Source organism: Brachycentrus maculatus, unplaced genomic scaffold (genome assembly GCF_059751285.1).
Source record: "Brachycentrus maculatus isolate JH-2025_06_01 unplaced genomic scaffold, ASM5975128v1 h1tg000494l, whole genome shotgun sequence".
NCBI classification, from domain to species: Eukaryota; Metazoa; Arthropoda; class Insecta; order Trichoptera; family Brachycentridae; genus Brachycentrus; species Brachycentrus maculatus.
In genome coordinates, this window is record NW_028281241.1 from 171,346 (window position 1) to 189,708 (window position 18,363).

At 33.5% G+C, this 18,363-nt stretch overlaps 2 protein-coding genes across 10 annotated transcripts; both read left to right on the top strand.

The window, feature by feature from the left end:
- The first annotated feature begins 2,530 nt into the window (after nt 1-2,530).
- unk (RING finger protein unk) lies at nt 2,531-10,745 on the top strand. Of its 9 annotated transcripts, none has more exons than XM_088272305.1 (8): nt 2,531-2,784; nt 2,889-3,098; nt 5,250-5,539; nt 6,393-6,731; nt 7,557-7,669; nt 8,469-8,655; nt 9,417-9,584; nt 9,704-10,745. In XM_088272305.1, exons 1-8 carry the CDS (start codon nt 2,726-2,728, stop codon nt 10,600-10,602), a joined length of 2,265 nt encoding a protein of 754 aa, XP_088128431.1. In that variant the 5' UTR covers nt 2,531-2,725; the 3' UTR covers nt 10,603-10,745. The 9 variants fall into 9 exon arrangements, with proteins under 9 accessions (XP_088128431.1, XP_088128433.1, XP_088128434.1 ...); XM_088272307.1 differs by having other exon boundaries at nt 9,420-9,584; XM_088272308.1 differs by having other exon boundaries at nt 8,481-8,655.
- A 5,646-nt stretch (nt 10,746-16,391) lies between these two features.
- Nucleotides 16,392-17,977, top strand: LOC148301995 (histone H3.3A). The gene is made up of 3 exons (XM_088272321.1): nt 16,392-16,463; nt 16,702-16,995; nt 17,338-17,977. The coding sequence occupies exons 2-3, from the start codon at nt 16,714-16,716 to the stop codon at nt 17,464-17,466; spliced, it is 411 nt and encodes a 136-aa protein (XP_088128447.1). The 5' UTR covers nt 16,392-16,463; nt 16,702-16,713; the 3' UTR covers nt 17,467-17,977.
- The last annotated feature ends 386 nt before the right edge of the window (nt 17,978-18,363 follow it).

An 18,363-nucleotide genomic window follows, 5' to 3' on the forward strand; every position in this document is an offset into this window, starting at 1 on the left:
TTTAGCTACCGTGCTGGAGATTCCGGGTTCGACTCCCAAGGGGGGGTCAAATAAAAGGTTAATAAGTTAAAATAAGTTATTTTTTCACTCTAATATTTATTCAACTTTACCCTGGACTGATACCTGAAGCGGAGGGCTGATCCTCTTTCCTTCATGTGTTAAGGATCAAGATAACACTGCGTTTATATGATGCAGTGCCCTATGGTTTTGAAGATCACTTTACGACTCCAATCTCCTTGTGTCCTTTTGCTATGTCCATGCTTCGCTTCATGCATTAAGGTTCGTCTAGGACAGGCATGAGGAACCTGCGGCCTTAAGGCCGCATGCGGCCTTTTGGCTATTCTAGTGCGGCCTTTTGACTGATGCCAATTGTTGTAAATATGCATTTTTTCTATATTTTTTTCAATTGCATTTTTAACAATGTATATTGTGATATAATTAAAATATTTAGTTTATAGGGGGGGTCAAAGTTTTCTTTACTGCGGCCTCATGTTGAATCAGATAAGTGAATGTGGCCTTTTGAAATAGAAAGGTTCCCCATGCCTGATCTAGGACATTACTTAACAACAAAACTACCGAGAAAATAAAAAGAAACTACTCATTGCATTCTGTATTTTCAAAATTGTGATATTTGTGTTGTATATTTCTGCTACTCTCAACGCAATTTTCGACATAAATTTGCTGCATGAATTTGTATCTGAGAAGCAAGTCCAAATTCAGAAGAAGTGAGTAAGTATTGAAAATGTAAGGTAAATATAGCTGAGATTAATATCCAATCCTACCGTAAAAGCATTTTAAATTTATTTTGAACTGTATAAGGGGAAAAATTGTTGGTTTATTTGACTTTAATGTTTTTATCAACTGTTGGTAAATAAAAACTTAACAGTCAAATAAACCAAAGCTTCACGGAAAAACAAACGCTAAGATGCACTACCCTGTCTGACAGAGAGGGTGATTCTTTTCTCGGTGATCTAGAGGCTGACAATGTGTCAGGGTCAGCGTACGGGATTCCTTTTTTACTTTTTATTGGTATACTTGTTCCAACCGGTTTCGACAAGAACCTTGTCATCATCAGGGTTTATGTACTAATTCTTAAACATTGAAATACTCATAGTTAGGTTATAGTTAATTACCCTTCCCTTACTATACCGAAAATGTGATTTAAAAAAAATAATTTTAATTTTGCCAAAACCAGCTGGAAAAAGTGTACCAATAAAAAGTGGTTAAAACAAAGTTGTTTAATTTTATAAAGTTTATAAAATGTGCCACAAAGTATCTGCGAAAGACATTCAAGAAAAGAAAAAAAACAGTTTGTTCAAGGAAAGGGTCCAAAATTGGCATGCTGTGGGTGACATTGTCTATGATGGAAGGACCTACAACCTGAGGACGAGGAGAGCTGACCCCATCAGTATACAAAGACAAAGTATAGATTTCTCAAATTATTACTGATAGCAAAAAAAGTAACAAAAACAATAAAATTCTGTATATTTTCACTTTTTTATTTTGTTCAATAACAAAATAAGCAACTCCGTATCTCATACTAAGTATTTGTGTTGCCAATAATATACTTTTTAATGATGAGGGCAAGGTGTAGTTAAATTTATACGTCATAATCCACTATTGTATTGTAGCAAGGTCCATAAGGTCAGTTCTCGATCGGATTACAATTAAAAGATATTATTTTTTTATATCTCATCAAAGATAAAGAAGAATATGGAAGCCTGGGCATTTACAGGGCTGACGACCGTCATAGGCTGGTTTTTTGAACAAGTATTTAGACACACTCAAAATGTTGTATTAAAAGATATCATTACAACAATAATTTAAGTTACGCTCGACTGGCAACTTAAGAGTAATCACCATGCCACTATTTTTTATGACCAAGATAACACTGCCTCAATTTATTAGTGTCCTCTATTTGCAAATTGAAGAAGAAAGATAAATGTTAAAATTTAAATAAGAACTCATAAAAATGCATCAAATCTAATATTATATATATATATATATATATATATATATATATATATATATATATATATATATATATATATATATATATATATATATATATATATATATATATATATATATATATATATATATATATATATATATATATATATATATATATATATATATATATATATATATATATATATATATATATATATATATATATATATATATATATATATATATATATATATATATATATATATATATATATATATATATATATATATATATATATGTGTATTAATATATTTTTAGTATGTAACCTTAGAATACTCTAAAATAATAACCAATAAGGTTCAATTGTGTTCAAAATCTAGTTAGAATTCGATTCATTTACGATCAATGAATTACAACCAGAGTAAGATAGGTGAAATGTCAAAGATAACAACAACGTCTCCCGTCTCATTCTTTACGTATGAGAATGAGAGAAACAAAAGTCCGCCTGTATGTCGTAGTCCCATGCACAACTACAATTAATAAAGTCATATCAAGTATTTATTTACCACGTAATTAGAAATATATTTTGTTATACAATGGTAGAAATAATAATTCTTCTATTTAAAGGTAACAGCTAGGGCGATTAAGTTGTTTTAAGTTCGATAGTAAGGAATTTGTGTTATTTCTTTGTCACGTGACCGAGTATTGAATTTTAATTGGCGCCCAGTAAGCGTACCCTGCGCAACTCGAGAGACGCAATAGTTTTTACAAAATGCCGTCTGAATCGAAGCCTTTGTTGACAGCTCAAACAGAAAAGCCAAATCACTACAAGTAAGCTTGTGAAATTAGTTGTTTCCTACATTACCTCTTACTTAACGAATGTTATTCCTTGATACAAAATGTGTAAAAAACCATAATGACGTTTCGTTTTGCAGATATTTAAAAGAGTTTCGCGTCGAGCAGTGTCCGTCATTTTTGCAACATAAATGCACTCAACACAGACCGTTCACTTGTTTTCATTGGCATTTTAATAATCAAAGAAGGAGGAGACCCGTCAGAAAGAGAGACGGGTCCTTCAACTATAGTGCTGATAATTATTGTACAAAATATAATGAAACTTCTGGCATTTGCGAAGATGGAGACGAGTGAGTACTACTTCCATTGCTTTGTTATGTGTAGTAGCAGAAAGCTGTCATTTCTAGCAATGTTTTGTAAGCGTTCGCCGCCAAGGATTTGTTTTACACTATCAATTTCTTTTGAATACTCGTTAAAATTGATCGGGTTTTCTTATTTAATATCGATATTTTCGTAATTTCTTGATAAATTACAGATACATACATTTTATAAGTATGTCACTTTGTGATTATTGATGCCTCTATAAGACATATGTTGCCTAGTTTATTAGTAATTTACAAGCCAAATTATCCGCCTTCGTCATTTCTTCTAAATAAACATGAATAATTTTAGTTTTGTGCCTATAAAATTCATACTATTCTGAAATCTTGTTGAAATAGTGTAGGCACCTATATATGTATGTGTGTATATATTTATTTTATTTTATACTTAGTTTATGTTAAGTAAAAAATCCCTCGCTTATTTCATTTAACTCTAAAAAATATTATTTACATTTAAAACCATAGGATATAAATTATTTTACAAATATAGCGGCTCATAAATATTTTATTTTTTCGTATTTTGGAATATTATTTTGAAATTTACTGTTCTAGATTGCCATAATACCCTTTTTGTATTAAGTATTTAAACCTATATGTACATTTGATTTTTTTTATTATTTAAATATATTTTTTTAGAACTCTATAATACAAAAAATATTCATTTGTACCTTTTTACTGTAAATTAATCAGAAAACTGTGAGCCAGCTGTTAAAAATCCCAAAAAAATATATGAAAAAAACTTATATTGTTGTAAAAACCTATCAGAAAAATTGTGATAATTGATTGCACAATAACAGTGAAAGCCGAGTAACAGTGATGCCTTTTTTTACAAACTGTTTTTGTTGTTGTCAAATAACAACAAAGTAGATAATTTATATTTTATTTATTGTTTCGGCATTAACTTTGTGGTAAGACATGTTTCAATGATTAAAGAAAACACTTGTTTTATACCACTTGAGTCTTTATTAAAGACTACATGTTTCAAAAGTTAAACTTCTATCATTCAGGTCTGTATAATAACTAAAATATAAAATATAAAATTGTTCTATAAATAAGGAGAGGGGAAAGTTAGGGGAAGGGGGTTAGTCAAGGGGCGTAGTTTGAAAACAAAGGAAAAATGGAAAGCAAAGGTGAAGAATTTTGAAACAATATATTATTTAATAAATTATTATTAGAATTTAGGTTTTTTTGGATTTCTAAATTTTCTAAATAATTCATAATTTGGCCTTTATGTGGAACAAGGTGTAATAATTTTAATTTATGAGAGTGGAATGAGTGATTTGTATTTATTATATGATTTGCAAATTCCGAAAAATAATTACTAACAAGACCGCTTTGATGTTCTTTAATTCTAATCTTTAAATTTCTCGCAGTTTGGCCTATATATTTTTTATCACAATCTCCACACGAAATTTCATAAATACCACTTTTAATACTCCGCCCCTTGACTAACCCCCTTCCCCTAACTTTCCCCTCTCCTTATTTATAGAACAATTTTATATTTTATATTTTAGTTATTATACAGACCTGCATGATGGAAGTTTAACTTCTGAAACATGTAGTCTTTAATAAAAACTCAAGTGGTATAAAACAAGTGTTTTCTTTAATCATTGTAGATAATTTATTTTAAATGTGATTCCGCGCTAACATTTTTGGCCAATGTTTCATCTTCTATTGCAGGGGTCATCTTCAGGGTGAAATTGTGTGATATAATATCTCTTTGACAATAAATAATAGCCGTGCAAATCTTAATTAATTTTTGAAAATTTATTTACTTTTATCCTACCATTACATAGATACTTGTAAAATATCTAGGAGAAAGTCACCGATGACTCATTCCTATGTCACTTCTACCACAATGAATGCCCTGTAGTATAAAAAAATGTATTATATGATGATTTAAAAAATAAGGAAAACTAGTACAAATAATTGCATGATACAAATACTGCTATGTATAATAGAATTAAATAATAAAATTTCCATTGGCAACACAGATACGTTTGTCACACTGTACAGCAACGCTGGCGCCAACTACGTACATAAAATGTACCTAGAAAATTTGATTTTCAAGTATATTTTTATATTTATATTATATTTATATATTATATTATATTTTTTCAGATGCCCTTTCCTACATAGAACAGCCGGTGATACTGAAAGGCGTTACCATTTACGTTATTATAAAACTTGTATGTGTGTGCACGATACGGACGCTAGGGGATTCTGTGTAAAAAATGGGCCACATTGTGCATTTGCCCATGGAAATAATGACCTTAGACCTCCTGTTTATGACATCAAAGAAATTCAAGCAATAGAAAATCCAGAATCTGAAGCGAATGGCGCCACATCTAATGGTCCAAATGTCTTGGATAAAGAAAGAAATCTCATGAATGAAGATCCAAAATGGCAAGGTTTGTACCGTGTTTCTTATATCAGTTCTCCAATTTCAAATTGTGATTTCAAGAGTGATTTACATTTTTATATTTTTTATTACATAAAGTAAAAAATCTTTATGTTCATACATTCTATATTTGTGACTTTAAATTTCCAAATAGTCAAAAAAAAAACAAAGATTTTAGATGTTATAAAATACATATTCAATGATAGTGTGAGTTTTAACTGTTTGCATTTGCTGATTCAACCACAAATTTGTTATTCGCTGAGGCAACTTTTTCTTTTTTCAATAAACTTTTTATTATTATCTAATCAGCTGAATTAAACATCTACTTTTTAAGTCATTAGAATGAGAAGTATGCATGTTTGTCAAATAATAAAAGAAAAATACTCTTTTGATGTTTGAAAAAAATTACTTTCATATTTTTTGTATTCAGATTTCCTGTAGCTTGGTTAAAGTCGTTTATTGAAAAATGAACAAAAAATTATCAAATTTACGCAACAAAAAAAGTGATTAATAAAGTTGATTGTTTTTATTTAAATGACTAATAATAACAAAAGAAATGTGGAATATTAACATAAAAATGTGTGAGTAGTGTAAAAGTTTTTAAAAAATTGTGCATTTATATGATTGTCAAATTTAATTATCAAATTATTTTAGAAAATATATGTGCTAGTTTTAAAAAAAAATTGTCACATCATTACTTCACCAAATATAATAGAAGAAAATAGATACTTTTAGTTGTTATATATACTGCGTGACTTTTATGGCATGAGCTAAGTAAGGGGGAAACCATAAACGAGTCACTACAGACAGCCCCCTTATTGTAAAAGCTTAAACTGATTTACGAAGAGATGACCTATTTCCAGATACAAACTACGTGTTGTCGTCGTACAAGACGGAGGCATGCAAGCGGCCCCCGCGGCTCTGCCGGCAGGGCTACGCTTGTCCGCAATACCACAACAGCAAGGACAAGCGGCGCTCCCCGCGCAAGTTCAAGTACCGCAGTACGCCCTGCCCCAACGTGAAGCACGGTGAGGAGTGGGGCGAGCCCGGCAACTGCGACAACGGGGACCAGTGCTCCTACTGCCACACGCGCACCGAGCAACAGTTCCACCCCGAGATCTACAAGAGCACCAAGTGCAATGACGTTCAGCAGGCCGGCTACTGCCCGCGTGGTGTCTTCTGCGCCTTCGCCCATGTCGAACGTAAGTCCCTCTCTCTCATCCAGTGTCACATGGTATAGGGATTAAATGCTAGCATTATATCTTTGTTATTGTTAATAAATTTAAACGTTTCTTCCTTCAAAGTTGTCTAAACACTGCTCATTTAGTTACATTTCATATTTATTATCGCTAATATTTTTTTTTCTTTTCTGAAATTGTTTAGTAATCTTTCCAAAATATGGTTAAGTGCATCCATATTATTTAATTCACAATACATAATATCGGTAGTGTAAAGGCAAAGGTGTATATCTGTTTCAGACCAAATTTTACAGGAGAGCAAAAATAAACTTGCGAAATAAAATATTTTTTTCGGATGGCATATGTACATATCTTAATAAAACTAAATAAGTTTTGCAACTGCAGCTATATCCTTTCGCCAGATTATGGAATACAATATTTTAGACATTTTGTGAAACAAACTTAGAAAATGAAAAATTTGACAGATATATATACCCCTTTTCCATTACACTACCGATATATTGTTTTCAATAAAAAATATTACATTAAAAATATATCTTTAAATATAATTCAGTTATTTATCACAATCAGACGTTTTCCAAATTTTTTTTTTTAACGTAAAACAAACAAACATTTTAAACAAGTAAACATTTTAACCATATTTTACTACAATTTTAGTTACTTTATATTCCAAAATTAAATTTTATAAATATGTCACTCACACTTTCATATTCAAATAGATTGTGAATTTTTTAAAACTTGATTAATTTCCAATGTGAGAATGATTATGTTCAGGATGATAGTAGGTCCACCGCTCTAAATAACCTAATACAATTGTTCCCCTTGAAGCAGAAGAGATGTCCCTGGCCCGTGAACTAGCTGCCCCACTGGACTGCGGCACCAACCTCGCCGACATCTTGTCCTCGGCTCTCCCTCCTGACAAGAAGAGCTCCGAATCTAGTGTGAGTACTTCCTAACTTGAGCTTTCAATATGCTTGTACAATATTATTTTTTGACATCTCAACAAAGATTAAGAAGAATATGGAAGTCTAGGCATTAGGGGGCTTACGACCCCATAATAATAATATTAAATAATCCAGATTTGTGAACAAGTATTTGGACATACTGAAAATATTATAAATGCTTGTATGTACAATGTGCACTCTAGCCTTTTGCCGTAGCTAGTTGATTAAAATAATATACTTATAGTGTATAAAGAATTTTGCAAATTATAATCAATGATCACATTAGTAGATGATTTAATTATCATAAAATTGTTCAAATGCACTTTAAAAAATTAAATAACATGATAAATGGAGGTGGTTTCTTATCAATTTTAAATTCGATTTTAAATTATCCTGAAAATTCCCTATCTCTTTATTGTGTTCTCAAGGCCAAAAAGAATGTTAGCAATGTCGAATATAAAACGGAAAAATCGATTATTTATGTATTATCTTCTTCTTCAAACCCTCATCCGCACCCGATGGTGCATAGGGCACTGCATCACATAAACGCAGTGTTATCTTGATCGTTAACACATGAAGGAAAGGTGATCAGCCCTCCACTTCAGGTTAGCGCGTATATGTATTATAGTTTTTAATTAAATTATGATGTCATCCAAAATTTATTGCTAAAAAAATGTTTTTATTTTTCTATTGGAATCTTTCCTTGTGATCTTTTGGTGACTTGGGCTTTCGCCATCAATCCAATCGAGTCCCCAGTCCTCGGTTGCCGTCGACGGTTTTAAGTAAATGGTTAAAGTTCCTGTTTCAGCAGAACGGCAGCGGGGAGGTGTCGGAGTCGGCGTCCACCAGCAGCCTGGGCTCCAACAGCTCGCACAGCAAGGCGCCCGGCGCGCAGCTCCACCACAAACTGCTGCAGCTGCAGCCGCACGGGCTGCTGCCGCATCCGCTCGGCCAGCTGGGCGGACCCACCAACAACTTGCCCGGTGAGTCTAAGAAACATTTCAAGTATAGAAAGCTTAAAAAGAGAGTACTATGCCATTGTTCACTCCTAACTATAGTATGGGATTGTTGGATGGGGGGAAACTTATAACAACACCTTGAACCCTATCAAAACAGTTCAGAGAACAATAATTAAAGTCTTTTTTTTTTTTTAAAACCTATCCAACAAAGTTATTATTTTCAACATTAAAAAAAAAAAAAAACAACAATTCTTCAACTATTTACAAGTGAAAATACTTGAATCTAAAGAAAAGTTCATCTTCAAGGAGATTCTAAAATTACTTTTTTATTTTTAAACCCTTATCCGCACCCGATGTGCATAGAGCACTGCATCATATAAACGCAGTGTTATCTTGACCGTTAACACATGAAGGAAAGGTGATCAGCCCTCGGCTTCAGGTACCAGTCCGGGGTAATATTGAAATATGAGTGAAAAAAACTTATTTATTTGACCCCCCCTGGGAATCGAACCCGGGACCTCCAGTACGATAGTCCAGCGTGCTGACTACTACGTAGGCAGACCAATGACTTTACAATACCAAAATGCAATACCAAACAATTCCAACAGAACATTAAATATTTGGGAACCAAATACTTCAATAACCTTCCTACAGATATTTTAGTTTATAGGGAACCTCCATCCCTGTATTGAATAATTTTTCTATCTATCATCAGAGACTTCCAAATAAATGTATTGTTTGTCATGTTTGTTCATGAATTTTTTTTGAATTTTCCTTTTTTGCAGTAGATTTTCATTCAGAAGTATCTGCTCAGTTACTAGCAATAGAAACTGACCCCACCTTAGACCCTCTAGAAAAGATGGCGCGCAAGCAATCACTCTACTTAGCACTTCAACATCACCATCAACAGAGACTTCCTCCTTTCGACTCTAAGCTTATAACGGAAGTAGTCGGTAAGTCACTCTACGTTTATTTATTATACAATCGAATATCGGTTGTATGTTATATGGACTTAAAACATTATTTAAACGGCCGATACTTGACCAAATTCATTATGTTTTCTTCTTTTCAGGTAATGCAATAGACGATCTTCATTTCGAAGATCCAATGAATATAGTAGCTTCCTTAGATCGCGAGTTAACCGAATTAGACGACAGTCAAGGGTTAAATAATTCCCTGGGATCGAGTCTCCTCGGAGGCACGGCGCCCGTGAACATCCCGGGCTCCACGCTGGCGGAGCGCTCCGGCTTGCGCAACTTCAGTCCCTCGGCCGCCTCCCCTCTGCAGCTGCAGCCCGGCTTCCTCTCCAACTCTAGGTACGCGCACCAAGACCACTCCATGGACCCGCTGTTCAACTCGCACGCGCAAATAGGACAATCTAACAAATTAGGCAACAGCTTCGCCGCGGGCAACTCGCTGTTCGAGTTCCAAAACATGTCGCCGGGCGGGCGCAACTTCTCGCTGAGCCCCTCGGTCGGCGGCGGGCTGTCGGAGCTGACGCGGCTGCGCGAGGAGCTACTGAGCTCGCGCGCGCAGCAGGCGTGCTGGGACGAGCGCATCTCCCAGGCGCGCGGCGCGTGCGAGGCGTGGCAGCGCGAGAGCGAAGAGTCGGCGCGCAAGCTGGCGTTGGCGGAGCAGGGCCGCGAGGAGGCGCTGGCGCGTGTGGCGGCCCTGCTGCAGGAGTTGGAGCGCCTGCGCGGCTCGCCGTTCCTGCAGCGGCTGCGCCGCGTGTCGGAGCTCAGAGGCCTGTCGCTGGCCACGCTCAAGGCGCTGCAGGCGCAGCTGCGCTCCGATTTGGAGGAGGTGGAGAAGGTGCTGTACCTGGAGACGGCCACCAAGTGCATGGTGTGCGAGGAGCAGAACCGCTCCGTCACCCTCGCGCCCTGTAACCACTACGTCATGTGCGAGACCTGCGCCGCTACTCAGAAGGAGTGCCCCTATTGCCAAACTCCCGTCAGTTCGCAACCGTGAGACCTGCGTCCCCTTTCATACACGCGATATTATCTATAATAGTTTTTCCAATTTTTTTTACAAAATGTACGCTCTTTAATGGGTTGTCTATTTTTTTCTTCAATTATGACTTAAAGAATATTGAATTTGTACTCCTTTACGAACTGGGAAATTAGACATCTATATTGTTTCTCGTAGTTACGATATAGTATTAACTGCATTGGAAATTATTCCCTCGATGTTGTGTATGTGAATTTCAGTGTTTTTGTCTGGTCTTGAAAATGATGTTATTAGATTTAATGACGTCTTAATTCGCTTTTTAAATCCCGCAATTGACTAATGGGGTTGTTAAGAAACGTTAATAGCCTGCTCCCGATAATGTTGTTTACTACGCAAACTGGATACATTGATTACCAAACGGGACCCTGACTTGAATAATATAAACTGCCCCAGGCTTTTTATACCCCTGACAATATTAAATGTCACATTGTGTTGAATTTTCTCACATAACATTGTTTTGATTTTCTCACTTTTTGATGTTGACTGCATTTATCTAGAATTTTAGGAATAATCTCTTGAAATCAAACTTTCCAAATTAATGTAATAAGTTTTGGAAATAATATTTAATCTTGTCGGTTGGGAAATTTTTCGATAAACCCAAATATATATTTTTCTTATTGAATTCAACAAAATTCGAAGCTTTTTATCAAATTATCTCGATGTGGGAGTAAACCTATGTATTGAATTTTTTTATTACTCGATACATAAAAATATACATCTGCAACTTGTCAAATTATACAATCTTTGGATAATTTTGTAAATTAAATTAATTTGTTAGAGATGGAATCTTTCTTAATATATCTTTTATAATATATTATATAAATCTACATAAGTTTATAGTTTGGTATTAATTATTGATTTATGAAATGTAAAATGAGTATATTTTGATACATATTTTGATATGGAACAAATATAGTCGTTTAAGGACCAATTATATCTGTAGAGTTATAAATATCATTTAGTGTTCATTTCTTTATTCTGGAGTTGCGAACCAAAATAATAGCAGCAGATTAATATATTTTTTTTTAATTTAAGCAATAAATTAAATCTAATTTTTCTGAAAAGTCTTGACAGGATATTTTATTGATCGATAGTATTTTTTGTAATGATTCACATTACGCACTACACAACCCGGAGTAGAATCGAATCCAGAAAGACCTTTTTTTCAAATATACAGTTAAAGCTTGTTACCAACCCACAATTTTTTTGTGTAAATTTGTGTTTTGACAGTCTCGTCACAATGTATTTTATTTATTTATTCAAGAAGTGCATTTTAGTTTAATGATGAGAATTTTTCAGATTGTTACTTTTCCTTTACAAATGAGAATCAAAGCCAACATATTCAAGCTTCAAATAATAGTAATACGATGAAAGCTCATTAATTTGAACATTTGGAAATTCGCAATAATTTCAAAAATATCATGAATATATAAATACCATCAAAATAGGTTTTGTACAAAAGTTACAATAACTTGAAAAAGTACGATGATTCCTAATTTGAAACAATATTTTTGCCTTAAATTTGAAATATGATAATGACAAAAATAAGTAATACAAATTTGTTGACAAATGAATTATAAAATTAACCGCCAACCTTAACCGAGGTTCTGTGTGTGCTGGCTCATAATAACCAAATGACCAATCACGGTCCTTCGGCTCATCTACTTGGAACCGGGATCTACTCTCTATGTCATAGCTTGAAATGCTAGCTGCATACTAGCTAATGCTCCTTTAGTTTCAGAGACCCAAAATTAAAAATATACATAACTCAAATTTTCCCTTAACTCTTTTGATTTTTCATAGATATTTCTTCAAGACGTTTAAATTTATTTTTTCACATCAAAAACTATAGATAAAAATAAGAAATAAAAGCAGAAACAGAAAACAATTCACTAGATTTTTTAAAGACAATATTACCAGTATTTATTTTGATGACTTTGAATTGTTATTTATTTTTTGTCACTGCGCCTAGAATGACACATTTTAGTTTCATTCTGTGCTTCCATTAACATCTTTAATTTTAAAATAAAATCATTAGAGCAACAAAAAAAAATTTGTTTTTTTGTTTTTTCAAATTATTTTTTTCACTTATTTTATAAACTGCTTTTTTATTTTGTAAACAAAAAATACAAATTACCTTCAGAAATCAGTTTATAAAAATTGGTTTTTTGATTTTCAAATTTGTAAATCGTTTTGTTTTTTAAACTTTGTTCGAGTCAATTTCAAATTAACAAGCTTTCACCGTATACACAATTTACTTATCCAATTTAAATGCATCTTAAATTTGTTTTTGAAAATGTCAGTATTTATTTTAAATTTTGATGTACAAATATCGTTAAACATAGTACATACAATGCATTAACTGTAGAAATTCGAATTGCTTTTCTTTGTTTTATTTTTTTAAACAATCACAATTTAATATTGTATTAAAAATTAATTCATCTTTTTTGCCGCATGGAGGCCGTTATTTGATATATTTTGTTAAAAAATATATTTCAAAATTATTTTGAAAACAAACTGAAAAATAGACTAGCACTGCATTTATACGAAGGATATTAGAGTCATTGTCTTCTTACATATACATATTCCAAGTTATGTAATGTATATTTATGATTAATAGAAGTGTATCATTCCATTTAGCATACATGTACATGATGTAGTGAAGGCCACCGAGTCCTGATTTATTCATATCGAAAGCAATCAACTCTAAAACAACCCCACAAGAGCGTTAGATCGCATTATTAGAGTCACATTATATGTTAATTTCGATGCTTATGATCTGTTTTGTGTATGTGATTTTATTTTCTTGAAATGAATGATGATTGTTTCCCTGATTATTGCTTTTGTCAATGAAATTTTATATTTTTATCTAACCAAGTTGTCGTACTTATTTTGCGTTGAAACAATATGATTGTTCTACAAACAAGCACTTAATAATGTCTTTCCTTTTTCGTGAAGAATAATAAATAGTTATTCAGTAATTAAGTCTTCTACAAACCTAGATATAAGTAGTTTTTTCAAATGAATATTTTCTAATTGACCTAGAAACCATAGTGTAATGGTTGTTGGATCTCCCTACCCATTAGATTGCTTAAGCATTCGCAACAACTCTATTTACTGTTAAACTATTTCTATTTTTAGTTTCTCAAATTTATAAGCAATATACAAACAGATTTACGTATATAGTATTTAACTAATAAACGTTGGAACAGAGATTTAAAGGAGTGGCTTTATCACATAAGAAGTATTTTTGTATCATCCGCATTGATGTAATTCTAAATATTAATATGTGGTAGTTGAGTTTTGATGTTGCAAGGTCACTGAGAAAAATTCTATTTTAAACTTCTGTAGAGATACTTTGTCATATTTCATTCTCTATTATGTGTACTAGTATAGCTATTTCCTACAGCCAAACGTTTCATTTCTTCGGAACACATCTGTACAACACTTAAATTATTCATTATTTGGAGAGTAATGTCGCATACACAGTCAGGATAATATTTGGAGTGTGGTTGTAGGCCAGTATTAGTGCATCGATGCTCATCCCTCGTATTACCAGATTTCCTGTCGGTAATCGCTATACTAGTATAACTGAAGACTGAACAAAATGTATTATCATTTTTTGTACAACACCTAGATACTAACTATATCTAGTGCAAAATATCTATCACAGCTATATTTGTATTTTTATATACTCACTAAATCATAACTAAAGCATTTCCTTATGATTATGTTGTCTTTAATGCATTTATAGAATTAGCGCTATCTGATGGGTTTCTTGCAATAGGCCGACTTTTCAGTTATTATTCATTGTCAGCATTGTTTCCAAAATACTGTAGAAGCTATTGGCAGATATTATTGAATAATTTGGAATCATAATGCATAATCATTTCGAGATATATATATTATGACTAAGCAGAATATTTAGTTAGATAGGTAGAACCAACAAATTTTCTAATAATTATTGTCGTTAAAATATAGAATTTAGATATTAATTATAAAGTAGTTGGCCTAAGTGTCGTGGCTAAAGTATGACCTTTTTAAATCTGGTTATTATGCATTTCTTTTCAAATTGACGTAAACTCTTTTTGTTAAGTTCATGATCCATCCTTATGGATCAATTGCATTATTTATTTTTTGCACTTATAAAATCATGTGGTTATTTTACTAAATAGATAACACTATTTTATTATGATATTAAACTATGCAAATAATCTGAATAACAGTGGCAACATTGTAATATGAATTCATAAAAATTATTAGGTAGGTAGGTTTTAATAAATTTTCAATTTTCAAATTAATTATGGTTTTGTTATTTCTATCCTTAATAAATAAAAAAAATCACCTCCACTTTTATCACCCAAGACCTCGTTTAGCCCATATCATTTAAAAAATAATAAAGGTTTATTTCTAAAGCATTTTTCTCTATTTTAATGCATTTTGAATCTAAAATACTTGTTTTTAAACAAGGTTAATAGTTCTTCACTTCATTAGCCGAGTGTGGTGACCATCACACTTAACTGAAAAGCTTTCAACATTATAACTTAGTTACAAGATTTTACAACTAGATACAATTTTTTATTACAATTTACAATTGATTATAAAGATAATAAACTTTACTTTTTTATAAGTTGAACTTAATTAAAAATTATTTCCAGTTTTAAGATGCTTTTATGGTGAAAAATACTTTAGAATTTGAACTCCCAGAATCCACAGAGGACTAATAGTAAGTATAAAATGGCAAACTGACTGATCCTTTAACTTGCTGTCGATTTGATTAACTTGAATTTTTATTTCTTTCTGTGTATTTGTGTCTTTCTGTGTATGTGTGTGCTTTGTGGGGCTGAAACTACACATGTTCCTGAATTAAGTCACCCAATCAGGAGGCACTAAACAAAAAACAAACTTTCTTTCAGGTACCCCTAATATTATATTACATAAAAGTTGAAATATATTGTAGAATGACTAAAATAAATAAAAATATTGCGGGAAGAGTGAATGCAGGAAACAGAATGGATGGTGCTTTGAACAGAGTGATTGCAAATAAAAATATGTCCATGGAAGCCAAACTGGTGGTTCACAACGGAGTGCTGGTACCTACACTGATTATGAAATTACAAAGGAAGGATGAAAGCAGAATGAACGCTGTTGAAACTCTCTCCCTCAGACGAATGTGTGGAAAATCATTGTATGACGGAATTTAAAGCAAAGATATAAGAAAATAATGTAAGCCTGAACTAGGGATAATTAAGAAGAGTTCTTTAAGGTGGTATGGACATGTAGTATAATAAATGTGGCGAATTTGACTAGGAAAACAGAACGAGAACGGCCGAAAAAGACTTGGTATGATGAGATCAATCAGAATCTAAAATCTGATGGTGTCAAAAGTCTGCATAATCAGAGGGCATGTATGGATTGATGAAAGCTAGGAGTGTATGTCAGGACAGAAGAGTGTGGCGTTCTATCCTCTCTGCCTACCCCAGTGAAAACGGCGTGCTAGTAGTAGTAGTAGTACATAGTATATAGTATTGTAGTAGAAAACACTTTTGGCGGGATACGGATAGAAATTATTGTCTGTTTCCTTTTTTTGTAAAACTTTATGGTCTAATTTAATCGTTGATCAATCACAGAGCTCGCTTACAGAGCCAATCAGAACGGCGCTTTACTTCCCCCAATGACAAGCCTCTCTCGCGATGACGAAGCGCCAATCGGCTGTGTTGAAAGTAGCGTCCATATTCCTTTTCCCCTCTATCCGGCGCCATCTTGAGCATATGATCATTGTGTTTCCGTGGTTCTCTGTAATTGTTTGAAAAGTTTTGAAGGTAAATTTGTGTTATTATTGTATGATTATTGTTATTGTTGTACTATTAATGACTGTTTCAAGTTTGATGCTTAAAATTTTACGAAATACAACCGATTTCCGACGATATTTGAATGTTTGTGAAAGTTGACTAGTTGGTTCTTGCATTGTTTTTGTGATTTCGTCACAATTTGGATTAGGAAGGTAAACGATCGTTGTTCTCCCTCATATCTTTAGCTAATCCGTTGTTTTTCTTCTAGAACTGATTCGAAATGGCTCGTACTAAGCAAACTGCTCGTAAATCGACTGGCGGGAAAGCTCCCCGCAAACAACTCGCCACTAAGGCCGCGAGGAAGTCGGCCCCCAGCACCGGGGGAGTGAAGAAGCCCCATCGTTATCGTCCCGGTACCGTCGCTCTTCGTGAGATCAGACGTTACCAGAAGTCCACCGAGTTGCTCATCCGCAAACTGCCCTTCCAGCGCCTCGTGAGGGAAATCGCCCAAGATTTCAAAACCGACCTTCGTTTCCAGTCGGCCGCCATTGGTGCCCTCCAGGTACTTAATTACTACCATATATTTTTTCCGTTAATGTTGCATAATTATTATTATATTTAAATCTCCAATTTCTGAATCAATCATATTGGTGCTGGTAGATTCTATGCAGGGGGGATTTCTTTTAACTTCCATATTTATATATGCAATAGAGATTATGTTCTTTATAATTGTTGCACATTTGCCTTTTTTCAAAGTTTTATGAAACCAAACTCGAGCAAAGTAATTAAAATTCTAAAATAATCTATTAATTAATCATTTTAATGTCACAGTTGCTCTTGTAGTGATGAAGAAAAGGTGTGAACTGCTGGTATATGGCAATTAATGTGTGTGTTCTCCTTGCAGGAAGCCAGCGAGGCATACTTGGTGGGGCTGTTTGAAGACACCAACTTGTGCGCCATCCACGCCAAGCGCGTGACCATCATGCCGAAAGACATTCAGCTCGCCAGACGAATCCGCGGCGAGCGTGCTTAAGCGGGTGGTGGCTAGTTCGTAATTTTAAATTATTGTTTACATGACTTCGCAAACATGTAACTCCGATGGCTTCATCAAGAAAGTAAATGTGTAGTAGTGCCGAATGTAATTCTTAAAACGGAACTGAAATTCTTGTATGGATATTTTTTTATATTATTTTAAGTAACAGTCTTCCTGCCCCTGGAGAGCCGATTCGAGACGGGCCGCACACAATGGGTGGGGCAGGAGACTGTACCACTTAGGTTAATGTAGTGTAATGGCGGAGCATTTCTATTCTTTTTGGTTATAATATAATTTACTAACATTGTATGAATGCAAGATTTCCCTATAGGTAATTGTTAGACGTATATAGCTTCAGAGCACACTTTCGGGTTTGTTTATTATTTAGTGTGTTTGTGAAATATACTTACTTGTAATGGAGTATGCGAGTATTCGTTCCATGTGTTTTTTAAATACTACATTATATAACGTCTTGATAAATTGATGTCAATAAAAAATAGACTATTGTAAATTGTGTTTTATTTCATTTTTAAATTATTATTTTAACCAGTTCTAAAACTCACTGATGTTATGTGGGGTGTTAATTAATTAACACTTTGGAGGGGGCAGGTATTTCTACCCGTTGTGGTCGATCGGGAAGGGTATTTTTACCTTCTGCGCTGGCCTCATCTCAAAAGAAGAAATTATCTAAAGGTGGGGACTGACCGGAGCATTTCTTCGTAATGTTGCTCACAGCAAGCATCCGACTTCGGATGGAGCACTTGAAACGCTTTTTCGTCATAACGTAACGTGTTACATTATGACGAAATGACTCCGGTCAGTCTTTATATACCAATCTCTTTGTTAAGGTCTTGACTACATGTCCATCTCTGTGGTGTAATGGTTATGTATTTAGTT

What these genes read in the sequence shown, in the direction of transcription:
- unk (XM_088272305.1), top strand. Translation starts at nt 2,726, where the DNA reads ATGCCGTCTGAATCGAAGCCTTTGTTGACAGCTCAAACAGAAAAGCCA. An exon ending in ATTTGCGAAGATGGAGACGA is followed by an intron (nt 3,099 to 5,249) that starts GTGAGTACTACT and finishes ATATTTTTTCAG; the next exon opens with ATGCCCTTTCCTACATAGAA. An exon ending in ACCCACCAACAACTTGCCCG is followed by an intron (nt 8,656 to 9,416) that starts GTGAGTCTAAGA and finishes CCTTTTTTGCAG; the next exon opens with TAGATTTTCATTCAGAAGTA.
- LOC148301995 (XM_088272321.1), top strand. Translation starts at nt 16,714, where the DNA reads ATGGCTCGTACTAAGCAAACTGCTCGTAAATCGACTGGCGGGAAAGCT. An exon ending in CCGCCATTGGTGCCCTCCAG is followed by an intron (nt 16,996 to 17,337) that starts GTACTTAATTAC and finishes TTCTCCTTGCAG; the next exon opens with GAAGCCAGCGAGGCATACTT.